The sequence below is a fragment of the Cynoglossus semilaevis genome, chromosome 4, assembly GCF_000523025.1.
Source record: "Cynoglossus semilaevis isolate Cse_v1.0 chromosome 4, Cse_v1.0, whole genome shotgun sequence".
In the NCBI taxonomy this organism is placed as follows: domain Eukaryota; kingdom Metazoa; phylum Chordata; class Actinopteri; order Pleuronectiformes; family Cynoglossidae; genus Cynoglossus; species Cynoglossus semilaevis.
In genome coordinates this window covers 10,358,108-10,371,045 of record NC_024310.1, presented here as the reverse complement: position 1 = coordinate 10,371,045, position 12,938 = coordinate 10,358,108, and the positions used below count along the sequence as shown (strand labels likewise).

Below are 12,938 nucleotides of genomic sequence, written 5' to 3'. Positions count from 1 at the left end.
CTCTTCTTCTCCCTTTCTTTCCCTCCCTCCCTCCCCCTCAAACTCTCTCCGGCTTTCTCGCTCATTCACAGCAGCGTGCCATACACTCTCTCTTAATACTACAATCGATGTGCGAGGAGATGAGGTTGTGGGAGTTCAATTGCATAGCTCTGACTCTGGGAACAACCGCAGCTTCAAGTTCTCTGCTTTCTCCAAAGACCTCAGAGCAGCACACGGACAATAAAAACAAATGTTCACTGCCTCTGCAACATCTGCCATCATTTGTTCTTACTGGTTGCTCATTAAAAAGGCGACGTTGATGGTTCGAGCTGTGCGTGCCAAAACAAAACGGAACAATGTCAAGTTACAATGCTTATACACCAATGCCTGCTTCAATCTTAAAAGGTACAGAAAGATACAGTTTTGAAAAGATTTCTTAAAAAACAAACTGAAGAGCATGCAAAAGCAATTTCCCTTGACATTGTTTAGCATTAACCTGTTGTCTTCGAGAAATGTTATCCAACAAAAAACAGACCAATTCAGTGTTGGAATGAAACTTAAAGAACGTGAATTGTCTTTAAAACCTAAAGACAAAAAAAAAAAAAAAAAGAAATTGACAACCAGCAAACAGCTGATCAACAGAAGACTCTTTCATCAATCAACCGACCCATACATGGATTTTGTACACCGTAATTTTAATCAGTGAATCCAAGTTGTAATTAGTGTACCTTATTTTAATTTACAAAAAAAAAATAAACTAAATTTAAAGTAAAGGATGTTTCATTTTCATGAGTAAATGTTGTTGAGCTGTGGTGCCCCTGATTTTATCAACAGAACCTACCGTCTAGATGCTCTTTCTGATAACTTGCCCGAGGCAACTGTTGCTCATGGTTACCCTGACGTACACTAAAGTATAACAATGATGCAAGGTTCGGGGTCTTAAGTTTGAAGTACGTAGATTCCCTGGTTTTGAGCGATTTGACTTTATTTACAAGAACCAAACTTCTGCCGCATAATTTAAGAGTGGCCTGGACCATTTTTGCACTACTTCAGGTCTTTTTCCAGAGCTTCTTCTGAAAGTTAATCAATGTATTGTCTACTGTTTAATTCATTTTCAGGGCCAAAGTGACAGTGTAGCCAACCTCAGCACTCATTTGTGACCACAAAAGAATACCATTCACAGTCATAGAAATACTTTTTAATACCAAATTCTAGTTTCCAATTCCAATTATCCTAACCCCAATCTACAAGTACCAGGGAAAAAAATCTCTGCAAAGAGAACTTACACTCAGGCAAAACCTAATCAACCTGCTGCTAGTATTCCCTTTATATTTCATACTTTAGTACAATTTGAAGATGGAGCAGTTGAATAGATGTTTTGCTCTAACACATCTGTGGTTAGAACAAGACACTGCAGTGACATTAATACAAGCTGATACTACCACCTTGTAAAGAGACAGAACTGGAACATTAGTAAGATGTGAAGACTGAATACCTTTCTGAAACATTAAATGTGAAATATTTGATATATTTATAAAGCTTTTTACAGCCCCTGTAAAGATTTATGTCCATGTAGGAGACCTACGTAAAGAGGGCAGATCAATTCATACACCCTGTCACACAGGTGGCCGCAGTTGTGTTTTATTACCCAGGAGAATGGGCTCTAAGCGTTCATGGCTGTTAGCTCTGATGTTTCTTGTACGTTGGTGACTCAGAGTTCAGGTTTCTCACTATTTGTTCCTCTTAATTGTTTACTGTGCGTTGATGTGACACAGCAGCTGGATGAACAGGAAACAGGAGCCAAATGACACAATGTCGGAACTAGCCAGGCACTAACGTGGTCTGCCCTGAGCTGATGGCATATGCTTAAGTCTGCAATGATTATTCATCATTTGATAATCCTAGAATAAAATGGAAACTGTTGGGATGTCACTGAAAAGAGAAAATGGCAAGGAAATGTCACCAAAGGGTTTATTGTAGAGTAATGTCAATGTCAATATTCATTATCTTCTGAGGGAAAATTATCTGTTACAACAAATTATCCATTGTGTTCATTTACCTCAGCAACCAAAAAAATGTGTATATGTACTGTATGTAGCAAGGAAAGCTGAGAGATCATTCACTTATTAAAACTACTTCTTTAATAAGGCTATCAGTTTCACAGGTTCCTCACAGAGAATTAAATGGATTTCATATAATGACAGAGGAGAAGACTGAAATAGAGAAACGTGTTGATTGCTGATTTGATTGCTGCCAATACCCAGGCTGTAGCTCTACTGATATAAGAACTGAAAAATGAATGTAGTTTTATAACTGTATAGTTCGGTGATCAAAATTCAACAGTAAGTAACCAGATCCCAAGCAGTAATTTACATTTGATCAAATACAGTTAAAGTGAATAAGCATCAGCTCTAACAGTTCCAATATTTCTGAACATTCTTTCGTAGATATGAGAATGTTGGGCCACAAAAACACTTTCTGCCGAATTTCAACAAAATGTAACACAACTGGGAACCACTGCAGAGTAGAAACCATTACAAAGGAAAAAAAATTACAATACTTGTTTGTTCCTGTAAAATCTGTCCTTTATGTTAGACAGGAAAATTGATAGTGTTATTTTACTGTGACTGTTGCTAAATGTGGCACGCTCGTCTCTTTGAAAGGAGGATTTACATGCAGCTACTACTGTGAGAATGAACTCAGTATTTATGAACAACGTCCCTTACAATTCCTCTGATAAAATTTTATGGATCTTAAAAAAAAATGAAAAAGTATAAGTGCATTTCCCTCATTAGGAAATTACAACTTGGCTGCAATTAGTCAATGAATGTTAACAGTGTGATTGCATATCCTGTAAAAGTATGAAAGATACTAAAATAAATATCCTGTAAAAGTATGAAAGATACTAGATAAAATACACCTATTCAATACATATACATATGATTAAAGTGATGAAGAGCAGTAGGAAGGTTTAGGTTTAAGATGTGTTAAATGTGGTCTTGCACTGTAACCTGCATTATAATGTGACTAGTTTGATTAAGATTGTACTCCTTTACTTGTCTCAGTAAATCAGCATGGTGGTGGAATCAATTGATGTCCTTCATCTATGCCTGAATAAAAATCTTCTGTGTAATGCTGCCTTTACTGTGCCTCACAATATAGCTAGTGTTCGATAGGTGATAGCCTGTGATCGCACTGATAGAGAGATGTAAGCTGCACATGATCTTTCTTCGGCAAATGCCTTCAGCACATTCTTCATTTGATTTTGGCACGTTCCAGATATGCTTCTCTGGAAGGCTTCCTTCCACCTTGTTCCAGTCATAGACATAAATTTGTGAGGTGTCGAACTAAGTGCTGTCTTTTTGGTGCTTTATACTTCGGTTAGACCTTTTTCTCGGTTAGATCTTTTATGCTACTGGGCCTGTTTTCTTTCCAAGGTAAATTAATGGTCATATTTTTGAACAATTGCCCCCTTATGCCCGCCTTATCGAACAAAACAAAAGACAATTGAGAAGATGTGACAAATAGATTGGGTCGGCTTTCAGCTTACTGCTGTCACCTCCCTTGGTTAGTACTAGGTGCCAGAAATGAAGGGTTATTGAGTGGGGCACGGATCACTCAAGTGAATTACTTGATAATATGTCCAATACTTCTTTTCTCTCTGTAATTTAGTGCAGTGATAATGGATTTGTTTGCCTCACTGATTTAGGGGGGAAAAAAGTGTCCCAAACACAGCTGAGTCACACACTTGTCCACCTTCTAACAAAAGCTGATGGATAGTGGTCTGGTCATCCCTCCCCCAAAATGTTTTCAGATGATTCAGTAGCTGAGAGAAACAGTGTAGGTTGCATTTTTGTTGCACCATCTTAGGCCTTCTAGCAACCTACTAGTGGAACATGTCCAGGTCACTGTTTTCTGTGTCTTGCGTTAATTTACAACGACTGCAAAGAAAAAGGCTGAGTCAGAAGTGAGGGTTTTGGCCCATACATGCCACGAGTGTCAGGTTAAATCTCAGCTCATGCTGCCCAGAGCTCAAAACTAGCTCAATTAAAACAAAGACCTGAGACAAAGAGATAAAGAGATACATTGTTATTACGCATATATTCCCACAAAGACTTGAGTTAAAAAAAAATACATAAACAGCAATTATATAATATTTTATGCGAAGCAGATGAAAACTTGAGACTGATGTGATTTTCAGTGAAGCAATCATATTGAGTAGGTTTGTTTTTTTCCTCAAAGGGCTTTTTATTTCTTAGAGTATGTTGACTTCCGTCCATGGGCTTACACTTACAGCATAAGCACAAAAAGAGTAAATACATTAAATGATGGAACTAGTGGAAGAAACAAAATGAACAAAATGCAAAGGCAGTTTGTAAAAGCACCAGCACAGACGACAGCTAAGTACACAATCCATTAGCAATGCTTAAACATTGACAGGAACAGACTGATTCATCTGCTACCGATTTAGCAACAAACCAAATAGCAAAATCAGGGAAAACTTAGGGGAAAGAGGCTTAAATGGATGGAGGCAGTGAATCATACTGCACCCAGAGTCATCTCTTTAAAAGGAATCATCTCAGGTAATGACACCAGGACAACAGCTTCCTCTCTGACTCACATAATTGGTTCAACAGAGCGTTAATACGAAGCCAAGACTGGTGTAGAGAAAATAAGAACAAAGCATGAGGTGTCCTTGTTGCTTTTCCACAGGGCCAGCCAATGAAGTGAATCCTCGTCAGTGTCTTCAGACAATTTATATGGTCGTTGCTTTGCACACTGCAATTGTTACACTACAATTTACTGTCAAGTTTGACATACCTAACAATGCCTGACAAACAATATTACTGATGGAGAATAGGCATGGTTCCTTCATTTGATTTGTGGCTTCTTTGTATGAAGTGAAAGCTAGAAGTGATTATTCTCCTTCTGTGAGAAACTAAAAAGATTACAACACATGAAATCCAGGATAAAAGAAATTTAGCCAAATATTGACTGTGCTGAGTCTGAAGAGACAGAGGGAGGGAAAAGGAAAAAGACAGAGAGGAGGTAAAAAAGGGAGGCAGAGGGAGAAGGATGAGACAAACACCTCTAATACAGAAACAACGTCATCACCTTGCGGTTTAAACAACACAGATGCTGTTGTGTTATTTGATACTTGTTATTCTCCTTCATCGGAACACATGTCTGTATGTTTTAGTGATCATGAAAACACACTGCCTCAAATTGGTTTCAACAGCAGGGTGGTAACGACATAAGTCAGAAAGAAACAGCACATTTTCCTCCTCTAACCCTCATAGGAAACAATAAACAATGAAATAGAATGTGTTCAGATAATCAGGTCACCTTTGTGACTCGTGGTAAGGTAACTAAATTCCATGAGAACGCTCTTGCAGCAAAGCAAAACAAAAAAAACTTGATCTCTGTGTGAACAAAGCTGTATACAGTTATGGGATTTTCCACTGCGGAAAAATGACCAGAAGGGTGTAAAGGCCTGAAGTAGGGCACTGTCAATATTAGCTAGTCTTATCTTAACAAACTGCATAAGGTTAACGAAATGGTTTGGAAAATATCAAGGTTGGTCCCAGAAAAAAACAAAAAACACGGATGAACATTAAAACAATGTAGCAAACATTCAGGTTTACGCATAACATGTTAATTTTACCATTAATACAAAATAAACCATAATACAGCTGGCAATGCAATGCATTTTTTTTAGAATCAATAAGCAAAACATTAGTTCTGACTGACTGGCCTCTCTCCAGTGGCTCTTACAACTCGCATTCACACCTTGACTTGGGTGCAATCTTGAAAATGCAAGAGCTTAACAGCTGTTGTTGTTTACATTCATACTAGTTAGCCAAAGGTAAATTTACTGACAAGTAGCTTGACACATAATATATATTCACATAACTTGTTTGCACAAGTCAGCTTTGTCAGCTATGCTAATTTCTATAATTAAGGAGTATATGTGAGGTTGTAGTAGCACCAAAAGCAGTACATTTTTCAGGTTCTGAAAACCAGTGTTATTCTTAAGTGTGCAGCTTTTTTTGGGGGGAAAGGGTGATAGCATTTATGTCTTTCTATTACACCAGTCAAAAGAACAACCAAATAAATTATAATAACTGTACTGATAATTAAAACTGATATTGCAAATAAATTATAATAACTGTACTGATATTGAAAATGTATTTTCATAACATTTATCAACAAAGTGTGGAGTGTCTGTCTGCGCAGGCCATCTTTCAGGGCTTCTGGAAAATCAAATCACATGTGTGCACATCAATGTGGAACTGTGCAACGTTCTATGCAGAGAGCAGGACAATCGTATATGTACAGCAATGTGGAGACAGAAATGAAAAGGGTAGGATAAAGACTGGAAAAAACACTATACCAAGGAGGAAAAGATTACAGATACATGTTACAAGCTGAGAATTTGGGTCAAAAAACACTCTTGAGGTTACCTGCTGGGGGCCATCACCGTTGACCATGGCTGGGGGAGGTGGTGAAGCAAGGATCGGGAGTTCAGGGCTGAGATGCTGGCTAGACTCCAGAGGTGGGGTGTGGTCCGCCATGTTTCCCTCATTCACACCACCGAAGAGGAACTCCTACAACAATGACACCGCAAGTATTAGATTACAAAACAAGTACATTTTAATATTAAGACAACAGGATAGGAACCTTTTAAATCGGGCCAAAGTGTGCAGTCAGCATTTCTAATTCCAGAAACATTCAAATCAAATGTTACAACATGAAATTAACATTCCTTTCAAAATAGACCTTTAGGATGTTGACGCACACACCTTAATATCCAAATGTTGTAGGTTTAACACTAGAAAACTCAGTGTTAAGGAAAGTCACTTTGAGTTTAAAATGATAAGTGCAAGCCAGTTTATTTCACAAAAAATGGTGCAATGAATTTTCAGTTAATGATGCACAAGTGCAAAGATAAATGGACTATCAAGATGGTAATCAACAACACATGCAAAATCACCTTAAGTGAACGCTCACTAATGGAATTTTGGGCTGCTATAATGACCAAGTGTTTTAACAGCACTGGGGGGTTTTTCACAACAGTGAAAAATGAAGGCATGACAAAGATAACAACAGCAAAAATCCCCAAGAGCTTTAAAACAGTCTCTGTTGGCAGACAAAGCCACATTACAAAAGGCCTTAAACTGCACAGTCATTTCCAGTAAGGACCCTAATGAGGAGCTGAATCAAATTGAGTGGGAATTTGATACACTTTCTAATTAATCTCCAAACACTATTTTATTCCACTCATTTTCTAGCACAGCAGCCCACAGGCACACCCAGAAATGTATTTTCTGACGCAACCAAGCTGCACATCAGCAGTTCCTTCTTGAGGAATCTGCATACAAACAGACACGTATGACAGATATCTGCAGGTGTTTGGATATTCATTCTTGCAGGCTTTGGATTTGGGCGTAGTGTACTTAATTCATTTTGGTAGGTGGAGAAACAAATTTTGCAACTCAAAGTATAACAATTGCAACAATTCATTGTCCACACAACATTACTGCAATAATCCATTTAATCCACCACACAACATTACTGCAATAATCCATCCAGGTTCCATCCATTGTTGTTATTACAAAATAATATTACAATATTACATTTACTGTTCTTGTTGTGACAACCCTAGGTAACTTTTAAATTAAACCATTAGTAAGAGGTACTCTGTGTACAACCTAGTGAGTGAATGACTACTAGTCATTGTGATACAGCACACAACGAAATGTGCTGTCACTTTGGTAACCCATCACCAAAGTGAACACTGGGCAGATTTAAGCAGTGGACTTTAAGCACCTGGAAGCTGGTGGACTTGAACCTGAAGCCTTCCAGACCAAAGTCCGCTTCCTTAACCACTACGCCACCACTGCCTCTTGCATGTACCAATGTGTGTTTGATTTCACATACTGTATATAAATACATAATAATGTGAAGGTATCATTGTAGTGTATTTCATCTCTTACCAGGAACAAACAAAATGTATTTCAGCTAGACAACTGCAGAGCTCGTTCATCACAAATTTAATCAAGCAAAGCTTTATGGACAGTGTTGGGCCTGGATTGCCTGGGTTATGTCCACACCTGCCTGCTGTTAAAACTGCATGATGAATCAGACTACAGAGACCATGTTCTGTTTTAAGAGCATGGGAGAAATCAAATCAAATCATCTTCTTTCATGAACCTTTAAACCATTAGAAGTAAATGACTGTACCGTAAACATGGCTTAGTTCTTATGTTAATGTTCAACAAATATTTCATCAATTCAGGAAAACCCTTTTTAGGTCAACCTATTGCTAGAGTACAGAGAATACACTAACATCGTTATACATTCCTTTACTGCTGACTTTTAGCAGTTGTAAACACAAATCACGGTCCCTGATCATCGGAACACTATGAGGTAAATGTAACATGCGTCCTTGAACCTTATTACAATCTCACGCATGCGCTCCAACGCCAGACAGTGATCTGGCTAATCCGTTAGCATTAGGCCCTCCCCCCTCCTGTTCCTTGTTTGAGCTCAACATGTTAGCATGTCTACAGTGTGACGGTCAATGAACCGAGCTTGAGAAACTATAACCTCTGTGCAGCACTGACATGAAATTAACCTAGTGTTTCAGGAAGTCTTTACCAAACAGGTGCTTTCCCTAAGGCCTTCAGTCATCAAAACTAGTCCTTAAAATGTGTTAGTGTCTAAAAAATAGATTTATATCTATTTGTTTGCTAAAAACTGACAACTAAATGTTGACTCACCATTATGAAATTAGTTGAGACTTGAGTTGAGTTGTAATACAGGGTAGCAAGAGATCTTTGCATTTTCACAGAAATTAGTTTGTATTGTATGAAGTAAAAAATTAAGAAGTGACTCTTTGTTAGACCATAACTTTACAATATTAAATGCAATACTATACCTTAGAATTTAGTATCTGTGAATAAAAACACAACAGCTACTGAAAATATTTGTTTTCATTTTACACATACAACCAAAAAAATGTGAAATTGGATCATGTTTATAAATCTCCATGACCAGTTGAAACAAAAAGATGTAAAGTATAAGTGGCAGTTGACTCATGTTACCTGGGGAACGGTGTGTAAGCCTCTTTGTGGCTGCATTTTTGTAAAGCCTGTATCCATCTTCTCCAGTTAGAGGACAATAAACAAGACTGATGTATTACTGAAGCAGCATCTGTTGCTGTCCTGGTTTTACATCATATTTGACTGTTGCTGTTGGTGCAGCAGCTGTTTCTCAGTTGCATTTTTGGTCATATGGGGGGGAGGACGGGGACCACGAGCAAGCAAGGTCAGAATCATGTCCGAGGCCAATAGTGATACTTCACTGGATTTATTAGGGCAACTAGGTTTGACATAATATTCTTTTCTTGGCACATCAGTTTGTTGGAAATACATATTATAAACACATTTGCTATTGTACTACAGGACATTCAAACATTTAATGTCACTATCTGACATTATTGCTAGTTCTAGCAACATTTGGTCTTGCATTATTTTTCAAAAGCATTATTATTTCAACTGTTTTTGCTATTTACTTAATTTGTTATTTAAGTATCTAGGTTTTCTAGTTTGCCTTTGCTATGTGTTGGAAGTATTTGCACATATTTATCTTTGTTATGGCTGTCAAAAATGCAGTAATTCATTTGTGATGATTACATAGATGATACGCATGCTCTTAATGAACAAAAGCCAAATCAAATTGATTTATATGTTGTATCTATAAGAAAAATAAATACAAGGTAAACAAAAACATATTTTGAAATAAAAGAATCTCAGGGGGGAAAGAGCTTAAATACAAATTATAGTTTTAAATTCATTTAGCAGACAATGTAATAATTACAGTAAACTGAAATATATGCCCTTAATTTTAAAATTAAAATACTCTTGCAAAAAAAACTCCCGACTCACTTTTCTTGTAGTCACTTCTTTTTTTTTCCAGTAATAATGCATTTAAATTTGGTGAAAGGACAGACTGAGACACTGAAATTCCTGAAAACAGAGAGGTCAAAGTTGTCTAAGCTGTTGTTTAACATTAAATGTCAATGAAATGCCTTTGAAGCCCACCACACAAATCTTAATGTATTATTATATTCTGCCACTGGTTTACCGTTTCAACTCACTCTGTCAAGCGGGCGAAAAGCGACTGTGAAGTGATGACAAATCCCTGGAAGGCGCATACAGTGATAAATGACCCTATTGATGTGCTCAGCAATGGGTTTCAGTCTCTGCCACAGGTGCTGCCCTTTAAACTGCCAGTGTGTAAAACTAACAGGGCAAAGTTTAGTTTTATTACTGTGGTTAGTAAACACGCGCTCTAAAGAGGGTCAGTCTGTTCTCACACATAAGACACTGGCAGGAGTTGGTAAAGCCATGGAAAAGGAAACAGCCCTTGGGATTTTAGAAAGACAACTGAAGAATGATATAACCCAATCTTATTTGTCACATACCCACACCCAACCCTTTTCCTTAGTAAGGAATTACAAGGGGCTGTTGTGGATTTTTTTTACCCGATAACTGGCTGGACATACCGGCCAGAACAGCTCATGTCATCTGTAGCGTCAGACAGAACTGCATTTTTAAAAAAAGCCTTTGTCAGCTCTTGTTATATTTCGTATTCCCTACAATTACATATTACTTTGCTCATACCTGCAGCAAAGTACAGACACATCATAAAATGCTTTATTACCTATAAAATTTAAAAAGTCCCCTAGATTTGCCTCCAAACATTTTATTGTTATTAGTAGCATCTCTGCAGCCAAGGTATCATTAGTTTGAAAATGAAAATGAAAGTCTGCTTATGCTAGTGTCACAACAGTTTTTGATTCAGTTTCTGTGATGTGAAAGCTAATCAGATAATGATAAAATAAATAATTTTTACAGAACCTTTTTCTTGTTTCTTCAGTCCTGTCATCCATACACCTACATCTATTTTCCTTTGTCAAGATTATAATAAAAGTCATGTCTGACAATATCAAAATCATGACGTGTGTCACTGTTACTCAGAAATGTAAACAATCTTAACTTTCTGATTTCTAAAAGTGAAACATGGTTTTGTGCAGGCTAAGTTTTACTTTTTTTTCACCAACTTGCTAAAAAGTCCCGTAGTTGCTGCTAAGGCAGTAACAGCCCCGAAACAACATTTCACAATAAGTACTCTGTTCTTTTGGCAAGATTTCCACAACCACCAGACTGCTATCAGTCACCTCTGCTTTGATGATATCAAGTGCCGTAATTTTTGCCAAAAATATCTTTAAGAACTGCTAAAATGTGTTACCTTGTAATCTTTCAGCTCAACTTGCTCTTATAATTATTTTGAGATTGGTTTATTTTAAAGAAAATCAGATCAGATGTAATTGGTGCATTGACTTGGGCAACCTCATTTTCATGGATAGTCAAATATTCACTCGAAAGAGTGAGAGAGAAAACTCTGAAATAAAATATACATTGTGACAGCTGACAAAAAACATTTACATTGTTACTGGGATGCGGGGAGTTAACACCAAGTGTGTGTTTTACTATGTGCGGTTAGTTAAGTTGTATATGAAGCCCAATTTATTGTATTAATAAAAAGCCAGCATTTAAAGGAAAATATTCAAGAGCGATGGGTTAGCTTCCTCTGTGGCAGTTGTTTACTTTAGCTACAGGTGTGTGCGTGAGTGAGTGTGTGTGTTCTCCGTGTTAACAGTCACAGCTGGCCGTTGTTATCTATCAGCAGTAAAATATCACATTCAAGTCATGTCAGTTATAAACATTTACTGTTTTATTTCAGGCGTCCCTCAGGAGACGCAGTAACTAAACTACAAACGAGTGATTAGCAGCAGCGCAGCTAACGTTACTCACTCAGACACAGCAGCAGCAGAAGCAGCAGTATGGACTCAGATGGTACCTTCAGCCGCTCCTCCCTCCACAACCTGTTACGACCACCTTTAGTTTGCAACACCTGACACGTACGACTCTTTAACACAGCTGCACTGAGCTACCCGTACAAACACTGTACACGGCAAAAATTTTACATGCTAACGTTAGCTCTTCAATGCTCTGCAGCTAGTACTTATAGCAAAGATGAAGATGTGGTTTTTCTAATGCTGCGGACGGTGTATGATCTAACCGCACCCGAGACTGGTGTACAAACCACCGGCGAGTGACGGCGACGACGTAAACTATCGATGACGTTGTCCCGAGTGGCAATTTTTATCGAGAAAACCTCCCATCAAGCCCTACTCGGCGCACACAAGAGAGCAGAAATTTCGCCATCGCTTACTGGGCTGCGCGCACATGCGCATTCCAGCTGATTAGATGAAAAGAATTCCACTCAAGATAAGGAGGAACAGAAACAGTCCTGCAGCTTCCATACCCATCTGTTTTTGGTATTATAAATTAGTCACGGTTAAAAATAGTAATGACAATGCTTAATGCGTAAAACATGGGAATAAGGAGTAACAATCAATTCTCACAGACAAACACATAAGATGAGGCGTGCTTTAAATAATCAAATGATAGTTCTGGGCCAGAAAAGATGTTACAGACTTTAAAAGACTGAAAAACAATCGTTTCAAAATGGATGTCAAAAATCTGGAATCAAATTCTAGATTATGATTTTAAAGAAAATAAAAAGAAATCATTTAGTGACTAACTTCTAATTTCTGGATTATGTAAGATTTTGAATTATCGTGAAAATTAAAAAGAATTCTAAGATTATTGTTAGAATTTTGAATTAATATTCAGAAAATCTAAAACTGATAGTAATTTCATTATAAAATAGTGGATTACAACAAATTCCTGATTGATAACCTTGTAATTCTTATATTTCTACTACAAATGACCAGATTAAAAACAAACAACTGACTTTAAAGAAATAAAGTGGCTACATATAAGGAAAAATCCATAGCTCTAGAGAAAAATGTTAAAACTCATAAT

At 37.4% G+C, this 12,938-nt stretch overlaps 1 protein-coding gene across 3 annotated transcripts in view; it reads right to left on the bottom strand.

The window, feature by feature from the left end:
* The window catches only part of fndc3a (fibronectin type III domain containing 3A), a 44,546-nt gene extending 32,241 nt beyond the window's left edge, over positions 1-12,305 (bottom strand). Inside the window, exons 1-2 of one of the 3 annotated variants that reach the window (XM_008309075.2) lie at positions 11,862-12,305; positions 6,444-6,587 (exon numbers count right to left, since the gene is read on the bottom strand). In XM_008309075.2, coding sequence (XP_008307297.1) covers positions 6,444-6,554 — 111 coding nt within the window. In that variant the 5' untranslated portion in view covers positions 6,555-6,587; positions 11,862-12,305. The other 2 variants (XM_025054812.1, XM_025054811.1) reach the window with 2 other exon arrangements.
* Between the last annotated feature and the right edge of the window lie 633 nt (positions 12,306-12,938).